This window comes from Mesoplodon bidens (genome assembly GCF_964165515.1).
Source record: "Mesoplodon bidens genome assembly, chromosome: X".
NCBI classification, from domain to species: Eukaryota; Metazoa; Chordata; class Mammalia; order Artiodactyla; family Ziphiidae; genus Mesoplodon; species Mesoplodon bidens.
The window spans coordinates 129,751,174-129,770,319 of NC_138163.1; the positions used below are offsets into that span (position 1 = coordinate 129,751,174).

The window sequence follows — 19,146 nt, forward strand, 5'->3', positions numbered from 1 at the left end:
GAGAGCTCAAAATGGATAATGATAGGTCATTATCAACTAGACTATAGACATGAAGTAAAACCCTACCAAACCAAACCCAAAGGACAGTAAGAGAACAAACACCATGCCCAGACGCAAAAACCATTCCTCCTAAGAAAGTGGACTAATGTGTGATATACTACAACTAATTTCAGGTGGGTTAAGGAATTAACTGTAAAAAAAAAAAAAACAGCCTTTTTAAAAACTTAAAAGAAGTGAATATTCATTCTCAGTGGAAAATGACTGAGAATAATCAGCACAAAAAAAGTAAACGATAGACTTGACCACATAAAAATGTAACTTCAGTATTTTTAGAGCCAAATTAAAATTGAAGACAGATAGTATTGTCACAAAAAAGGAAAAAAAGATTAAGTTTCCATTAAAAGGACTCGTATCAATAAGAAAACACTAGCACCCTAGGGAAAAAAAAACGGGCAAGGGGAACATGAAGCACCAATCCATGGAAAACATACAAATGGCCAGAAAATATATGCAACCTCACTGATAAACAAAAGAATGTTAAAATAGTTTCTCAGGCTTAGATTGGTTTAAAACATGTCATGATCATACTATTGGAGAGAGACGTGCATTCTCAAACTGCTGGTGGAATATAAACTGAAGTTGACCCTCGAACCACCGGGGGTTAGGAGTCCCCTCCATATCCCCAGTTTTGCATCAGCAGATTCAACCAACCACAGACAGTGTAGTGTTGCAATAGGTATTTATTGAAAAAAGTCCACATTTAAGTGGACCTGAGCAGTTCAAACCCGTGTTGTTCAAGGGTCAGTTGTATTACAACCTTTCTAAAACAAGACATGTACACCAAGAACCTTACAAATGTTCACGCCCTTTGATTCATTAATACCACTTCATCTATCCTAGGCAAAAAGCGAGAGATGCATTTGAAGGCATGTGTAAACCTGGGTATAACCTAAATATTCAATAACAGGGGAATGCTGCGTAAATTACCCATATGTCCAAAGATGAGCCTGGCGCCAATGAAAATGAGGATTTCAAGACACATTTAAGGACCCAGGAAAATGCTCACCATATCATAGTAAAGAGGATACACAAATACATGCAACATTATGCCAATTAGTACTTGTATTAGAGATGACTTCTCTTCTATGCTTTTTTATATTTCAGATGAGTTTGAAGTATTTTTCAGATGAATCTGAAGTATTTTTAAGTTACAAAAACAATGGAGGAGACAAGAAAAAAACTGTCCTTAATTTCCCATTTTAAGTGTAAAATGGTCTTTTGAAATGTATATAGTAATGAAAACACATTTCAGCTAACCCTACTCCTTGCTGTTAATTCATACATGAAAGTGTACTAAGAAATATTTGCTGCTCAAGTATTTATACATTTCAATATATTTTAAAGAAGAAATTCCTCATTCCCCCTTTTCTACAGTAAGCACTCCCTTAATGTTTTCTATATGGTGACAATATCCTCTGTTCAAATATGAGTATTACAAAACCACTTATTAACTCAGGAACCTGTAAGCCAAGTCTTTAAAACAAACCTAACCTTACTAAAATGTGTTTGTTTTACGATTTAAGAGTTACACAGGAACAGAGCAGTGTAATTCACCAATACAATCTGTGTATCATGCTATTTTTAAAACCCAAGACATGGATGTCTTTACATGTGGACTACCTGTTACAGGTTACACTTGTAAAATTTATGTAAGAGACATGCCTAAAAGTGATACCTTCAGTGAATCCAGTATACCTCGATCCTTAAACGTCTGGTACAGCTTTTTGCGCAGTTCATCTTGACTCAACACATCAGATTTGGGGAGCATGGTGGACTAGAAGAGAAAACGGTTACGGGTTACCTGGCGGGCACAAGGGACGTGAATCTCTGAAGACGGTTGGTGGCCTCCAAGGAAGCCAAAGGCGGTTTAACGGAAACAAACAAAGGCTCCACTTCCGCCCGCCCCGAGGAGGGGGCAGATGTATCTACCTGAGGTATCAGGTGTGAGCTTCCTCTCGAGCCCTCCCCACTGTGCCCGGGGTCGGAGCCCAGAGACCGGGGTGCAAGCCAAAGCCTAAGGGAATCCCTGGCCGGAGAGCCCTGCCGCTGTCCCAGAAAAACGGGAGGAACAAGCTGAACTCCAAACTAAGAACTCAGGCAGAGACACACACTTCCTTTCTCCGCGGTTCTGATAAGTGGGCGTGGTTGTGGCCCACGCGAGACTCTCACTGGCGGCTGGAGGGCTGAGACCGGAGACAGAAGGCCAGAGAAGGCGCAGCACTAGCCGGAGTTCGAACCGCTCAGACCTAATTCCACGCCTCCCCGAGATCCTCCGAGCCCAACCGCGCTAGCCTGGAGAATTACAGCGAAAGCCCGGACCTGCGCCGCCGCGCTGCGGCTAGAAGCTCCGCCCACTATCGCGAGAGCGCAACGGCAGAGTCTCGCGAGGGCTGCTTGAAGAGTCCCTCCGGAAGCTGCGGAAAGCGGGTCTCGGCCGCGGGAACTGACTGGGCGTTTCCGTTCCCGGCGTCTCGCCGCAGGTAGGGAATGGAGCGAGTGGGCAGCTGGCGCTCCGGGACTCTGGGGGATGTCCCCGGCCCCACGGGATCCGAGTGTTGGCCCTGTCTCTCCCCTCTGCCCCGGGGCCGGCTGAGCTCTTCACAACCCACCGGGCCAGTCCACACCGCGATTCAACCTGCAAACGTCCACCTGCTCGGGGGCTTTGCTTCTTGTACCTTTCACTGGGTCATCCAGTTCACCTCGGGTTTCTTAACCGCGGCATTATTGCCGTTTGGAGCCGGAAAATGCTCCGTTGTGGGGCTGTCCTGTGTACTGCAGGATGTTGAGCAAGCATCCCTGGTTTCTACCCAATAGATGCCAGTAGCACCTGCTCTCTCCCGCCCCCGGTTCTGAGAACCGTGAATGTCTCCGGACATTTCCACGTGTCCTCTGGGAAGCAAAATTACCCGTGGTTGAAAACCAGTGAGCTAAACTTTGAGTACCCATCGTTGTACGTGCTGTGACGATAGGTAAGCCGGGCCCCCCAGATACTTAAATCTAATTAGAAAGAAAAGGAACCAGTCTCTCGAGAAGCAATAATGAAAACATTACAGCCAGAGAATTGACTAAGAACTAAGATTCACTGTAGACTGGGTAAAGATTTTAGAAAAAGTGGTTGGAGATGGACATGAGTGGGCACATCTCTGAAAAGTGTGATTTCATCAGGGCCTTGCTGGGTTGAATTTGGAGGATGGGCAAAAAGCATGGGAGGAAGGGGGAACATTCTGAAAGGAATAAAAAAAAAAAAAACAGGACCCTTTCAAGAGCAGTGAGGCATCTGGCCTGGCTCCAGAGTCCCATGCTGTGGAGTATAAGGTATCTAAGCCCCATGAGGACAAAATTGGGCCAGTGATGGTTTTGTGAACAGCACTGATGAGTACAATGAATTTTCACCCCTGGTGGTGAAAGGCTTAGAGAATTTAAGAGGCATCAGGAGTGACAGGGCTTCCATAAGAGGTAGAGAGCGTGTAGGTTGGTGTTGGAAAATACCTGGAGAAGGAGGAATTTGGGTGGGCTTTGAAAGATGGGGTTGGTTTACACATGGAATCAGGGAGAGTATTCCAGGCATGAAGAGGGAAATAAATCTGGAGTGGACCCAATCAGTTGGGGAGAAGAGAAGTATACCAGTCCACTGTAGCCAGGGTAGAGCAATGAGGTGGAGAAAAGCTGTACAGAGCAACATGGGACTACATTTTTGATACTGCTACTTGGTCCCTGTAGATGAGAAACATTAAGGCTTTTGAGCAGAATAGTGAGAGGATGAAAAATGTTCTAAGATGATGTTAATATGTTGCAAGTACTGTTAAATAAAAACACATCTGTGCCTTAAGACCCTCTTACCCCCAACCTTTGGTGCCCAAATTGAATAGATTTAGATGAAATGTCCAAAAGCCAGCATAACCTCACTTATGGTGAGGTAGAGGAATTGCTTTTAATATTAATAGGAAAAATATCCTATTAGAGAACTGTCAACAGGATTCACCCTGCTTATTGCAGTGGACATGTCTTGTGCCACACTAGGTTAGTCTTCCAGCCCCAGGTCTGGGGAACAACTGAAGCCACTGCTGTTGGGAGCACAGGAAAGTTTTCCAGAAGTTCCTCTATAGAGGCTGAAAGAGGTTTGCTGTAAAAATGGGTGGTTTTGGAACTGGCATCCATGAGTTGTCTCGGAGGGGCCTTCTAAGTTCACTGGGTTCATCCTCCCACTCTGGCACTACTAGTGGTCTTCCAGCCTCCCCTTATCACACTTCTAGTCATCGGGGGGTGTCACTTCACAAGGCAGCCTGATAGTTCTTTAATTGTTACAAAGTTCTCAATTATATTGACCCAAATGTCTTTCCATGTAACCTCAAAGGAGCAGCCCTAGGCTTGGCCTCTAGAACAGTTTGGATTAAGTCTGTCTAGTTCAGAGCTAGCAAATACTTGGCGTTCCCATAGGCACTGCCCTCTCCCAAACCCGTAGCAGATGCGGGTAACTGATCACAGCAGTCTTTCCCCCTGACCACCCTTAGTCTCAGAAGCTTTCTCAGCACCAGTTCCTGGCCTTCACTGCTAGTTGATTAGAATAGGCTCATGGGAAAAAACCCATTTGCCATCCCTAGTCAAATCCCTTCCCATTAGACAGCATCGTATTTAAAGACCGCACCATAGCCCACTGCCCCCGCAAAAAAACGTCTCCCCCCGCCCCCGGTTTAAACATCCTCAGTTCCTTCAGTAGCTTTTGTCTTGTTTCCAGAGCATTCCCTAGCCTAGATGCCTCCCTCCTCCCAGCACACACAGTTCAGAGTTAATGATTTTACAATGTGATTCCCAGAACTGAGCATGTCCCCCAGAGGTGGTGTTATTAGTGACGAGGACATCATCTTCTCTTAATGCAGGCCTAGAATTGCATTCGCTTTTTCGGCCACTGTATCAGATTGCCGCCTCCGATTTAGCTGGCAATAAATGAAAACCGGTTCTCATAGATGAGCTGCTCTTACACTAGGTTTCCCGCATCCTATTGCTGTGCGGTTGATTTAAGCCCAAGTACAGGACTTTATTTCAAACCCTTTAACATTCTATCCTGTTCATGTCACCTATTTCTCCTAGCCGTGGAGATCTGTTGAATCCTAACTTTAGCCTTCTAATAAATTAGGTGCCCTTATAGCATGTTATCTTTGGGTGTGGTAAATTGGCTTCATCTCAGTTACTGATGCAAACCTTGGGCTGGACTAGGTTAAGGTCAACCTCAAATGCTCCCTAGAGACCCCATGCTGTCGACTGACATGGAGCACTTTTTAACATTCCAGTCAGCCCTGCACCGTCCCTCCTTCAGCAGAGAACGAGCACTTCCTGGGCCCCGGCACTGCTGTGGCTCTGGGGGCACCACAGGCTGTCATCCAGGCTACAGGTCTCCCCTGGGTTCTTAGGTAGAGAACCCCAGGACTTCAGAAAGTGACTCACCGTCTCCGTATTTCCCTTCCTCAACAGCGAGTGTAGGTCTGACATAACTTGTTCTCCTAGAACAAGTGAGTGAGTCGTAACCCACTCTTTTTGTCTAGGGATTCACATTAAATGACTTAGTTTGTCATAAAAGCCCCCAGCATGGTGTCTGACCGAAGACAGGCATTTAATACCTATTTCTGTTGGTGTTTTAATCTCTTCGGAAGTACTCAGACTGCGAGGCAAACCTCTTTGTTTCTCAGAGTTGGAATGACAGTTACTGGCTCTTTTCTGTTCCTGTGATTTCTCAAACATCACTGACCAGTAGTTACACCGTCAGTTGTCAACCCAACTGTTTCTTTAACATACCTGTCTTGGGGTTCACAGCCTGCCTAACCTAACTGCTTCCACACCTGCCATGTGAAAATCATTCTTTGAGAAAACCCAAGTTCAGCACACCTGTGTCCCGTGTTATTTATGTACCAGGTGCCTCAACTAATTGACCTTTCTCCCTTGCTTTTCCCTGTGGTAGCCTGAAAGCCTCCCACACATTTCAGCTTGTTTTGGGCTTTTGCCCTTCTGATACTAGCCTCACAGGTTTCTGGTCCCATTTTTACGTTCATTACTAGTTTGTGCCCTCCTTCTTACATCCTGTACACGGTCTTTTCAGGGCAATCCAGAGCTCCTTGTTCATTTCTTTAGTTACCTCTCTCAAAAGCAGCTCAAGACACTCTAGCCACCACAGACGGCTGTTTTCACCACAGATGGGAGTGCTGGCTCCCCTCCCTTCAGCCAACAAGTCCTGCCCTTATAAGGGAGGATTTCTTCATTGAAACTTTAACAACTATGGCAACTTCTCACAAACGTGCTGTTCATCACCCAGACACAGCATTCATCAATCAGGCCCCTGAGGCCCCGAGGGCCTCGGCACTGGAACTTTCAGAAGGTTCTCGTCCTTGTTGAGGAGAGTTAATCCCCACAACGCCTCTCTTTCCTGCATCCCCTCTCCTATATTCCAGCACCGTCCCCCACGCCCCCCCCCCACACTGCCCAAACGACGGCCCCCTCCTCACAGGTCCTTTGGGCAAGGGGGGCGGAAGGGCTGTGTTAGTCGTAGGGGATACTTGCTGGAAAAACCCAGCCCCAGCCTCCGTTCTCTTCCATACTCTTATCCCCCTACTGCTCCCAGGGGCTTCACCTCGACGCACCATGGCCCGCCCTCCCCCCGCTTGCCACAGGGCTCTGAAACCCGCGTCCCATGGGAAATAAGCTCATTTTGTCCCCAGTCTCTATAGAATGCACCTTCTACCTTTACTGCTGACACTTCCTGGAGTATTTCCTTTTTTCTTATACCTGCAGGTTTTTTCAGCTTCGACATGTGTTAGTTTCCTACTGTGCCCATAACACACTACCACAAATTTACTGGCTTAAAACGACACAAATTTATCATCTTACAGTTCTGTAGCATACACGTCCAACACGGGTCTCACTGGGCTGAAATCCCCTCTGGAGGCTCTCGGGAAGAATCTGTTTCTTGGGCTTCCCTGGTGGCGCAGTGGTTGAGGGTCCGCCTGCCGATGCAGGGGACACGGGCTTGTGCCCCGGTCCGGGAGGATCCCACATGCCGCGGGGCGGCTGGGCCCGTGAGCCATGGCCGCTGAGCCTGCGCGTCCGGAGCCTGTGCTCCGCAACAGGAGAGACCACAACAGTGAGAGGCCCGCGTACCGCCAAAAAAAAAAAAAAAAAAAGAATCTGTTTCTTTGTCCTTTCCAACTTCTAGAGGCCGCCCGCATTCCTTGGCGCATGACGCCTTCCTCCATCTTCTAAAGCCAGCAATGTATCACCGTGGCGATCCTTCCGCAGCCACGATTCCCTCTGACTTTCCTGTGGGGCTGCCCTCTTCCACTTTTAAAAACGCTTGTAATTACATTGGCCCCACCTGAGCAGCCCAGGATTCTCGCCCTATCTGAAGATCAGCTGATGAGCAGCCTTAGTTCCATCTGCAGCCTTAATGCCCGTTGCCATGTATTGAATACATTAACATTCACAGGTTCCCGAGATTAGGATGTGGACATCTTGGTGGGGCTCGGGGGAGCTGTTCTGGCTACCACCACACGTTCAAAACTGACCTGTTCATTTTCATCCCTCTTCCTTCCCTTTCTTATTTCCGTTCTCAGTGAATAGGTTCATCATCTTGATATTCTGCTTGATCACCTCAGCCAGACATTTTGGAAACATGCTCGATTCTTCCCGCAGCTCCCCAGTTTAATCCATTGCCAAGCTCTGTGTGACCGCCTCCATAACCTCGAGCCCTTGGAGACACCTGAAGGGCCCCTATTTTAGGTGATGGAAAAATTGAGCAGGTGTAGATCATCTCCATCCTCGCAGAAAGTTCCCTTATCAGACAGCACGGAATTCTAGAGCCTGTCTCACCTCTGCTCACCACCTAGGCAGAGAAGCCCCAAGTATTAAATGACTGTGGACATTCCCTTCCTGAGACAAAATGGCTGTGTTCTCCCGCGGCTTCCTTTTCTTCCACTACACCTTTCAGCTTTTCCTTCTCAGAATGGAATCGAGAGCTGCATACCTTCTTCAGCTGTGTGTGAAATCACACGATTGGCAGCTCTGGTTCTGCGTAGCTGAGCAGTTTGTGATCGACCGTTTATGCTGTATTTCCTGCGTTGCCTTTCTGTTTATCCTCACGCTGTTCTTAGGATGTGCTTGTCTCCCAGACCCGGGTCTCCGTATAGGGTTGAGTGGGTTTGGGGGAAGGCGGGGAGGAGGGTAATCTTCCTTATACACATATTGTCTCTTGCTGCTTCTAAATGTGTGCAGGGGGAGAAGCATCTTCCTTACAGTATTTTTTTTTCCCCTGCTGCTGCTTAAATGTTTGTGCTGAAGAAAGTAAGCCCTTCCCTTGGCAAACTCCAGCCATGAAACCTATTCCGGCAAGAATGAATGATGTCATTGTTTACTTGGTTAAAATTTCAGGCTCCCATCCCTCTTCCCCTCACCTGTGCTTGAGAATTACTGCCAATTCTCCTAGTTTTGCAGAGCTTTTGTATCATTCCTGCCCGTCTTTGTTGTCCAGTTTTACTGTTTGGGTCTTTTTCTCATCTTTCCCCTTTTTTCTGTAAAGAGCCAGATGGTCTCTGTGGCGACCACCCCACGCTGCCATTGTAGGGCAGGAGCAGCCTTAGACGGTAGCGAGAGGATGGACCAGGCCAGATAGGGCCCGCAGGCCGTAGTGTGCCAACTGCTGCCCCAAATAACCTTTTAAATCTGACTCACTTCATCATGCCACAGGTCTCCTATCTTCCCTTTCTTCCTGTCACGGCCTTCCAATTCCACAGTGAAAGGGGCCAGCCGTGCCGTGATTTCCTCTACAAAATGCTGTACTCATCAGGAAGTACATTTCCGAGGTCTTCACGTGTCGTCGCGTGGAAGTCCCAGTGAGGCTCCATGGGCCCTGGGTTCGGACACACCTTACTGTACGCTCCCAGTGAAGCAGATCCCCGCCCCATGACGGGGCCTTCCTAGGCCCCATGTCTCCACGTGCCTGCGCTCATGTCACTAGAGCTAGACCTGAACCTAGCATGGTCTGATTCCAAAGACCTCGTATGAAAAATGCATACATAAATGCATCCGCCCGTCTGTCCGTCCATCCATCCAGATTTCGATTGTGCTAAACGCCCCAGAATCACTGATTTCTCCCCCACCCCCACCCCCCACTTTCTCTGTTTTATTCCTGTAGCAAACCTATTAACCCTCGTTCCAAGACCTCTTAATGACTCAGAATGTCTTCCTTTTGGATTATGACTTCCTCCATCTCTTCTAGAGTACAAAACTGTTTCTTCCTCTCTCATAAATGGTGTTTCAAGAGGCATATAACAGGCTCTTTTATGTGCAGAGTTACATTCATAGCATACCCTTCAGGTAGGAATACAAGTACCACACAGTCTGTAACTGACTGCTCTAGGAGCTCTCCTTTCTGTAAGGGACACGTGCTAGAGTGGTTCTTAGCTTCTTTGGAAGCATCCTTCCTGAAAATTTCTAAGGCAAGTCAGTCATTTCCTCATCAGCACCCAGGTGTTAGTGCCAATGCTGACCGACCTAGTCCAAGTTTAAGCCAGCTTACCCTAAATGTTCCACGCTTTCGGATCATGAGAATGTTGTTCTTATGATTTCATATTAGAGGTCTTCCAGTTTCCCTATGAAAATGTAGTAGTGGATTCTCCAGGACATATCACAGATAAAGAATTTGTATCATCCAAAAGCCATGTATCTACAGTGGCATACTGGAAAGCGTGCCGAGCTTAGGGGCCACCTCCTCTGCAATTCAGGTGTAAGTTAAGAAAAATAAATGGAGTTCGTCACTTCCTGGTTTTTGGTTTTCAGTATTGAGTACTAAAAATACGTGTTATTTTCATTTAATTAGGAGCTATATATTGAAGACAATGTCTGGAAGCTTCTACTTTGTCATTGTTGGTCACCATGATAATCCAGTTTTTGAAATGGAGTTTTTGCCAGCTGGAAAAGCAGAATCCAAAGTGCGTATGGAACCTTTAAAAATTCCATAACAGTTGTTCTGTTGTTGTAACGATAATGGTGTGATGTGATTTTAGAACTGCAAGACATCTGGACAGATGAGGTAACTACGAACCCAGCACAACTAAATGAGGCTTGCTCTGCAGTCCCACAGGTTGATAGAAGCCAGCCAGGAGCATCCTCTGAATTGTTTGTTCGTGCTCTAATTCAGCACACACTTAACACGCACTAGCAGATGCCCTGGGTCTCCTCTCCCTGGTCATCAGTTCCCTGTGTCACCCCGTGAAGGCGGCTCCTGAGCACACAGAAACATAGCTCACCTGCAGTGGCTCTGCAGGAGCAGGTGGTGCTGCCCTGAAATGCCAGGGAAGTCCCTTCTGTCCCCGTGAATCACCTTTTTCAGCAGGACATACGTGCTAGATCCACTTACCCCGGGACGGTTAAAAGAGACCCAGACTTACACGTCCTCCTGCTGCCCCTGAGACGGCAGCCTTTTTCGGCGACCCCCACGTGGCACCCGCTGGCCGCGTGGTGCCCTTGTGCTCTCCTCTCCCGTGACGCCACCCAACCTTCTTGCTGTCAAGAGTGGTTCCTGATAAACAAGCTTCAAGAACATGTTGCCACTGAGAGTAAACAGAGCCATAGAGTCTTGGGATGAGCATAGCTAGTGCCTTCCATCTCCCTGTACAAGTGCATATTCCAAATCAACTGCCGACAGGTTGTGCTACGTTTCTCCCAACCTCCAAAAATAGGCTTGAAAGTCCCTTAAGACAGGAACTGATGTTTGAAATTAGTTGTGACGTGTAATGTCCAGTGTAAGACGCTTTTCAACTATTCAGATCTTGCCACTAAGATATGATAGAAATCCAAGGTATTATCCTAGCAGGTGTTGCTACATTATTTTCCCACATTCACATGAGCACATTGCTCGCTAAAACTTGGATGTGAGGCATCCCTGCAGCAGTAGTTGCTTTGTGTGGTATATGGCTACTGAAAGTTTCTCTCACTCCAGTGGCCTCGCGGTAGGCAAAACAGTGCGTGTAAAAATAGCGTCGCATGACTTGATCTTTCTCCTGCTACCGCTCACCTTCATAAACCATTTCTACAATTTTCTTCTAATGTCTCAAGATTGATCATCAGTGTAAAGGAAAACACTACTGTGAGCCAGACAAAACACATCCATTTCCCTGAGGATTAAATTAGCTTCGTCACGGTGCCGTGAGTGGAGTATAAACACGCTTTACCTACGCGAGGGATTCCAGGGCAACTTGGCTGCCCAGTCATGGGAACAGCCTCCTCAGCAAGGAAGTTATGTTCGTTTCCTAGGGCCAGTGTCACAGAGTACCAGAAACGGCGTGCCTTAGAACAGAAATGTCTTGTCTCACAGTTGGGGAGGCCTGAAGTCTGAGATCAAGCTGTCAGCAGGGCCGTGCCCATCCAGAGGCGCTAGGGAAGGTCTGTTCCAGGCCCTTCTCCCAGCTTCTGGCAGTTCTCGGCTTGTGGCAGCAGAACTGCAGTCCTCACATGCCAATCTCCCTGGGTGCGCGACTGTCTCCAGATTTCCCCCTTTTCTAAATACATCAGTCATTGGATTAGGGACCCATTCAACCGTAGCATGACCTCATGGTAACTAATTACATCTGCAATGACCCTCTTTCCAAATATGGCCACGTTCTAAGGTACTGAGGGTTAGGACTGCAACATAGGGATTGGGGGAGGGGGCACAAACTCAACCTGTAACAGAGGTGTTCTTTGAAAAATGCATTTTGAAAGTAAGAATTCCACAGGAGACTGCATTCCAGGTTATGAATTCCTTCTGCACATTCTGCTGGGACAGTCCCACCTTCTTCAGTTAGGCCTTTACAGTCCATGAAAAGGACACCCCCGGCTTTGACAGGACCACCTGGCGCTGTCGGCACAGGGGACTGTACGCAGCTGGGGCTGAGCCTGGCCGCCTGCCACTCCCAGGTCCCCTGCCATGTGAGCTCCCTGTACCTCAAGACGGCCTGTGCCAGGCTGTCTCCACTGCTCACCGGGTGTCACCGCACACGAAGCCCCGCCTCCTACCCCCAGCCCCACCCAAGGCCTGTACTCACCACCTGTTTAGCCCCAGCCTACCTTGTTTTTTCCTGTCTTCCTCCTCTAAAAAGATGTGAGCTTCTTGAAAGCAGGATCTGAGCTGAGGGGAGGGGAGAAATGGGGAGGGGGAGAAAAACAAACAAAAAAGCAGGATCTACTTTTTTTTTTTAATGTATCCTTTTTTCACATGCTTAAATGGTTACAGAACTTGGTAACTTCCTTCTTGCAAAATTTTAAAAATATAATTTCTTGGACACATTTCATTTACTAAGTAATTGGCTGTTTCTATTTATTGAGTTTTCGATACCAGATTAGAAAACAAAATAATGTGAAAGCACTGAAGACCTCTGTAAGTCTCATGACAATAATCGAAGTAAAAGCGGAAAGCTTCCCCCCCGCACCCCAGAAAGCTGTGTCTAGAGTTTGCAGAGTGAAGTGTGGCTGTCTTGAGGCTGTAAGGAAATGTTAATCTGATGCTGCTCGCTGCCACCTAGGACGATCACCGCCATCTGAACCAGTTCATAGCTCACGCGGCTCTCGACCTCGTAGATGAGAACATGTGGCTGTCAAACAACATGTACTTGAAGACGGTGGACAAATTCAATGAGTGGTTTGTTTCAGCATTCGTCACTGCGGGTCATATCCTTACCTGTTTAATAAAGGGCTCTAACAAAGGGTTGGGGTAACAGACTAGACCAACGTGGGACCTAGATGCCAGGTTCTGAGTCTGTGGACTGCAAAATATTAGGTAAACATTGCCACTTACGGGGCTTTTATTTTTTTAGGGGGAAAAAACACTCACCTTTTGTTTAACAGAAAATTTTTAAACCAAGTCTCATATATAAAGTTAAGGTTTATCTGAACCATATCAATGGTGATTTTATTTTGTAGTTATTTTCTAACTTAAAAAGATTATGTTCTCTTCAAGATAAAACTAACCTTTGAACCCAGTTTACAGATTCCCCTTTTCCATCGCAAAATACACTGCATGTGACTCATTTGAAGAATATTGTATCAACTGATCGCTTTTCAGTTTTCATTTCTAAATATTATACCTTAATTATTTCACATATGAGATTTATTATGCTGCATGACATTAGGCAAGAAGACGGGATAAAGAACTTCTTCACTGATGTCTATGATTTATACATAAAGGTATGGTATGTTCTGTACCTTGTAAAATCTGGTTATAAAAGAGATTCCAACTTTGGCAGGACACTGGCCTGTTGAGGCAGCGCCCTTAGACCGCACAGCTCTCCTCTCAGCAGAGCTCTCCTCCAGCAGGACCGTTCTGGCAGCTCCCTCACCAGGCAGGTCTCTACCACCAGCTTAACACGTATGCAGGACAACAACTCGTAGTTATTTTTAAATCGGTTTCATTCTCCCCCTTTTGGTGCATATAGTTGATTTTATGAGGGAACCCTAAAGCGAGAGACAGAAGCAGTCTGTATAAGGGAAGTTGCTTCATAATTTTAATGTAAAATGTTTTCCATCTACTTAACAAGTAAGTTACAGTGCAATGAATGTAGATCATAAACAGGAAGTGATTCATGTATTATCAAAGTCACTCAAGGAGAAAGGGGCCACAGGCGTTTCTTGATACTCGTTTGGAAAAAATGAAATAGTAATAAGATATGAGTGGTTAAACTGCAGTGCTGACAGTATATTCTTAATAATTTAAACATTCTCTATTTGGACAAGATTTTTTGCATATCAGCACAGTTACCAATCAATATTCCTAGTCAGAAGTAGCAAATAAGAATATTTAGCCCTCTTATAAAGATGGACAACATGAAGTGATTAAGGTGCAAAAGTTGGTAACTCCTTTCCTCATTTGTGATTCCATCCAGTACTAATTTTCCCTCACACATATTATGATATACTCATTACGTTATCTGAGAAACTGATCACTCACCTTGTGTTAAAGGAGAGTATTAAAAACCTGATTGTTAAAAACTACCGCACAAGAGTAACTTTTAAAAGCAGTGTGGTATAACTTTTCCTCCACTCTGAGCATATCAGATTTTTAGTGTGTTTTATATAGCCAAAGGGCCTACCGGATGAATCCACATCTTGATAATGAACGTTGAATGTAGTTGTATTTCACACACACGGTGGATCCCGGGAGTTGGTTTTGCTCACGCAGGCAGCACTTACCATACGTGCCACCAAGGGTTTTGCCACAGGTACTTCCCTTAAACACCAAGACAGAAATTTCCTTAAGGGGCCATTAATATTTAACAGTGGAACATCTTCATTAAAACTTAAAAATGTGGTCTTCAGACTTTTGCTTTGAATGTCTTTAATGACTTAATTTAAAACTTTAAAAGATTTTCCTTTTAGAGACTTATGATGTCAGCCTTTTTACTTTGACAAGCTCACCTTAATACTTTCTTCTCTTCTAGTTTGCAATGAATCCATTTTATGAACCCAATTCTCCTATTCGATCAAGCGCATTTGACAGAAAAGTTCAGTTTCTTGGGAAGAAACACCTTTTAAGCTGAATGCAAAAAATTCAAAAGTAAACAGTGTCACTACAATGGGGTGTACTCAGGAATGTGTACATTGTAAGTAACTTGATTAAACAGCATGGAAAAGTTTTAGTTGTCTCAATTTATCTAAACCTAATGAAATTGCTTTTATATTTAAAAATAGTATATTCAGTTTCTTACGATTATCAACAGATTGATATTTGCTTGTGAACAGTGTTATTTATGAAGAGCTCTTTATCAGTTAGCTTGAAATATTTTTATTTTAGAAATTGAGAATAAACTTTTACTTTCCTCATTCAGATAGCTTGATCTAGTTGTAACAATCCAGAACCAAATGTCATGGTCAAGATTTGGTAGGCAGATTTAAAACCAAAAGCTTCTGCAGTAGGGAATGAAATTGGTAGCACATACACGGGTTCATCTATACATCTAGAGATGTTATGAAAAGGTATAGGTAGTTTACATAGAAGTAGTATATGTACACTAAGAAGCCAAGAAGCTAGAGCAGACAGCTTTGCAGTGCAAAATGCCACAGGCCTGCCCCTGTCGGAGACTGGGAACGGTGATCCTGCTGTAATCCTAGAATCCTGGATCCATGTTTGTAAAGTGGGAGGCTAGGACCAACCAAAGTGACAGGTTATGTTCTTATGTTTCCTTTCCCTTAGACAGTAAACTAAAGATTAAGTGAACCCGTTGATAGCTGTACTAGTAAAAAGTTGTAAGGCAGTTTTAGAATTGTAAACAAAGAAAAGCTTGCATCGCATTAACACTTGCGCTCTTGACCATCTTGGCCACTTAGGCTGTATACCGGAGGGGGCAGGAGTGGCCTCTTTTTTGTACTGTAACAGCCTGGACCTTACAGTAAACCAGTAAATGTCCAATGAAAAGCAAGTAACATAACCACGTATTTTCTGTGCTAATTGTGAGCACTTGAAGAATTTTGTTCCATTCTGAATAACCTGAGCAAGTAATTCTAAGTTTGGTCCTGTATCTTTGTGTGAAGTTGCTAGCATAATTTTTTACCATATTTATTTGATTTCCTGAATAAAGATGTTTGTCCAAGATTGTGGAAGTTTAATATCGATTTTTTTAATTCTTTTTTTTTTTTTTGGCCACCCTGCGCGGCTCATGGGATCTTAGTTCCCCGACCAGGGATCAAAGACGGGCCCGGGCAGCGAAAGCGCCGAGCCCTAACCACTGGACCGCCAGGGGAGTCCCAATATTGAATTTTTAAAGTGCTGCTCACCCCACCACTACTACTACCATTTTAGTCCTGTTTCCCCTAATGAAAGTCTGCATATTAACATATATCGCAACTCATTTTACAGGATTCAAATCGCCTCAAACTTAGGTGCCAGAGCTTTGGGAGCAGAAAAAAGATACTCAGCTAGAAATCCAGGAGTAATGTCCGCCATGCTCATTGGAGAGACCCACACGTGTACTTATTGTATACAGTTTGCCTGCCCTCAGTGAGCGTGTAGCGCAGAGGGAGGCAAAGCTCCAGTGAGGAGCAGCGGCGTGGTGCTTCAGCAGGAGGCTGTAGGGTGGAGATGGTTTGGATCCCAGCTCAGCCACACAACAGCGGTGCCCTGCAAACAGCCTTGTCGCCAGGCTTGTGACGGTGAGATGGGAACGAATAACACAGGCCCTGTGGGAGTAGATGACTGTAGTTAGGTGTCAGACTTCACGTATGACTGCCTCCGACGGAGCATGAAGGCAGATTCAGTGATGAGCGTAGGAGTGGGTAGGACCTCAAAGGTGGGCCGTGCTGGGAAAGCCTGTGGGCACACGGATAGGACAGCTGAAAGGATGGAACCAGGGCCAGTACAAGGGGACAACCAGGCGCTGACCATTAAGAAAGCAAAAGAAACCAAAAAAAAAAAAAAAACACGGCAAAAGAGCCGGCAAAACTCAGATCTGGTCAGATCTGGTAGTAGGTGACCGTCACTTAAAGCTCTGGAACACAAGACCAATTGGGGGACATCAGTAGCACCCAGGGCATCGGGCTCCACTGAGCACACGCAAGTCAGCATTAAACATGTAATCTACGTTAGCACTCCCGAAGTGATCCAAATAGAATGCACAAATCGGGTTCGGTCCTCTTTTCATTGCCCAGGATGCTTCGGTGGTGCCCACATTCTCCACGTATGTAGAGACCTTTGGTCTCTCCTCCACCCTGCTACACCCGTGTCCTTTCACTTTATGGTCACGACAGCACTTCCTGGTTGACGGTCCACGGTGGTAGCTTCTCAGAACCCACTGACTACACAGATCCTCTTTGCTACCTAACGCTTCCTTGCCCCACAAGCCGCTGGCACTGTGGATGGAACTGGCGTCACAGGCTCATGCTATTGAAGTGAAAGCTTACACAAGGTTTTATAGAAATGTAAAACGCCAGGTTTTAACATGAGGACCACCTAGGATGTTTTAACTTCAACTAGGGAGTTTTCCCCAAGGGGGAAAAAGGTGACAAAAGCAGTAATTCATTGAGGTATGTGCACTTTTCCATCTTCCACGCTGCACATTGTAATTGCTACATCGACTGGCAAGTGTACATCTGTCCATCCTCCCAAGTTCAGTAGTTTGCCTTTTTCTTAACCCTGAACTCTGTCTCCAAGGCTTTACATGCGCAGACAGCACCAAAGCACCTGTCATCACAGCGGCAGCCGCCGGCCCCTAACACTGGGGCCCGGCCCTGAACGGGACAGCGCGCTCCGCAGTCCTTCCCTCCCGCCTGCTCCGCAGCTGCAGCTGCTCCGCCCCTCTTGCCGCCACCGCAGTCGCCTGCTTTGCTCCCCAGCTCTCACTTTTCCCCTAGTGCTCATCTTTGTGTAAGTAACACCAGCCAGGCAAAGCCCGTGTTACTTTCTTAAAAGATTCAGATTTTCAGCTACCTTCTGCTGCTGTCTGAAGAGCTCCTCCGTCAGGTCAGCGAGTTGTCCTTGCTGTGAAGGCGGAAGCTAGTCAGTCAGGTCCTGTTCCTCCTCCCCTCCTCCCATTTCAGTACTGGGTTTGGTCAGCCTCTGTTCACTGGGTCCCTTTAAGTCACGCTGTGAAGCTCTCCCTTCCGTCGGCCTGTCTACACACGCGAGGATTCGGTCCTTTGATCCTTTTTTGCTGCCCAGCTCTAGACCTCTGGAATGCCAACTAATCTAATCCCTGAATATTTAGCTGAAAAAGAGGTTACTGAAAAGATGCTTAGAAGTTTAGAAAAACCACTAAGGTATTAGTTAAATCTATACAAGTATCAAAATTATACATTTTGTAAATACCTACACACACACACAGACGTGTAATGGGCTGAATTGTGTCCCCCCCACCCAAAATTCATAATTAACAGGCCTAGCCCCCAGTCCCTCAGAACGTAACTATATTTGGAGACAGGCCCTTTAAGGAGTTAATGTGAGTTCAATTGAGCCCATTAGGGTGGTCCCTTAATCCAATCTCACTGGTGTTCTTATAAGAGGAGGAAATCTGGACACAGAGAGACGGGGGTGGGGGAGGGTGGTGGTGGGGGGGTGGGGGAGGTGGGGAAGTGTTGTGTGCAGAGGAAAGATCCCCTGCAAGCCACGGAGAGAAGACTCAGGAAAAACTAAACCTATCAACACCTTGATCTTGGACCTCTAGCCTCCAGAACTGTGAGAAAAGAAATCCCTATTGTTTAAACCACCGGGTCTGCATGTTATGCAAACAGCAGCGAACTAACACAATATGCTTCCCTTACGTACTAAAAATCTAGACGGATACCCAAGAAACTGACACATGGCTGCCTCCATGTGCAGGAACTCGGTGGCAAGGGTAGGTATTTGTCCCTTGTGCCTTATAATATTCAACCGTGTGACTCTATCATCTATTCAAATGATAAACAACAAAAAAATGTACTCCTAGTATCCACTGGTGAGCAAGGTGTGGGAAACTTTAATATACTACTGCTAGCTATCAGCAGAGAACGGTTTGAATAAACTGTTAGACATCCATGCAGCAAATAAATGAGGTAGGTCTACTATATAATGGAAATATATCCAGACAGATTAAGAGAAAAGGGCAAGTCACAAAACAATGGGTACACATGATTTAAAATAACAAAGCATGTCCCCTAGAGAAAAAAACAAAGGGAATATATAATATACACTCGTTTGTTAATAGTGGATTCCTACTTTGTTTTCTGAATGGAGGATTATAGTTTGGTGGGGCGGGGGCGGAATTGATTATAAATAATAAAAACTACAGCTCTCTCTAACCTGAGACTATAAAGAGATTTAATTTCCCCAAATTTAAAATGTGAAAATGTTTCGCTTAGAGCCAAATCTGTTGTGTGAGGAAATTAGATTTTCAAAAGCTGAGCTTACTGTATTGGCGTTCTGTGTCAAGTGGTTCCAAGGAGCGGGGCCAGGGAGAGAAATCTCTCAACCTAGCTGTTCCGAAATGTACTCCCCCCCACAGGACAGCCCCCCAAAAGCATGTCACGTGATAACCCACCGCTCCACAGCCAAGGGTCCTGTCCTCTCTAACACGTGCGCCTGGCATTGGTGTGCCTCTGCAGGAT

At 45.8% G+C, this 19,146-nt stretch overlaps 2 protein-coding genes across 6 annotated transcripts in view; one reads left to right on the plus strand and one right to left on the minus strand.

Moving 5' to 3' along the window:
- Positions 1 to 2,467, minus strand: part of OFD1 (OFD1 centriole and centriolar satellite protein) — a 73,993-nt gene extending 71,526 nt beyond the window's left edge. For 2 of the 5 annotated variants that reach the window (XM_081222950.1, XM_081222947.1), the window contains exons 1-2: positions 1,990 to 2,371; positions 1,736 to 1,834 (exon numbers count right to left, since the gene is read on the minus strand). In XM_081222950.1, the coding sequence (XP_081079076.1) occupies positions 1,736 to 1,828 (93 nt within the window). In that variant the 5' untranslated portion in view covers positions 1,829 to 1,834; positions 1,990 to 2,371. The other 3 variants (XM_081222951.1, XM_081222949.1, XM_081222948.1) reach the window with 3 other exon arrangements.
- Positions 2,451 to 14,708, plus strand: TRAPPC2 (trafficking protein particle complex subunit 2). The gene is made up of 5 exons (XM_081222958.1): positions 2,451 to 2,540; positions 9,920 to 10,031; positions 12,603 to 12,746; positions 13,177 to 13,263; positions 14,514 to 14,708. Exons 2-5 carry the CDS (start codon positions 9,939 to 9,941, stop codon positions 14,610 to 14,612), a joined length of 423 nt encoding a protein of 140 aa, XP_081079084.1. The 5' UTR covers positions 2,451 to 2,540; positions 9,920 to 9,938; the 3' UTR covers positions 14,613 to 14,708.
- The last annotated feature ends 4,438 nt before the right edge of the window (positions 14,709 to 19,146 follow it).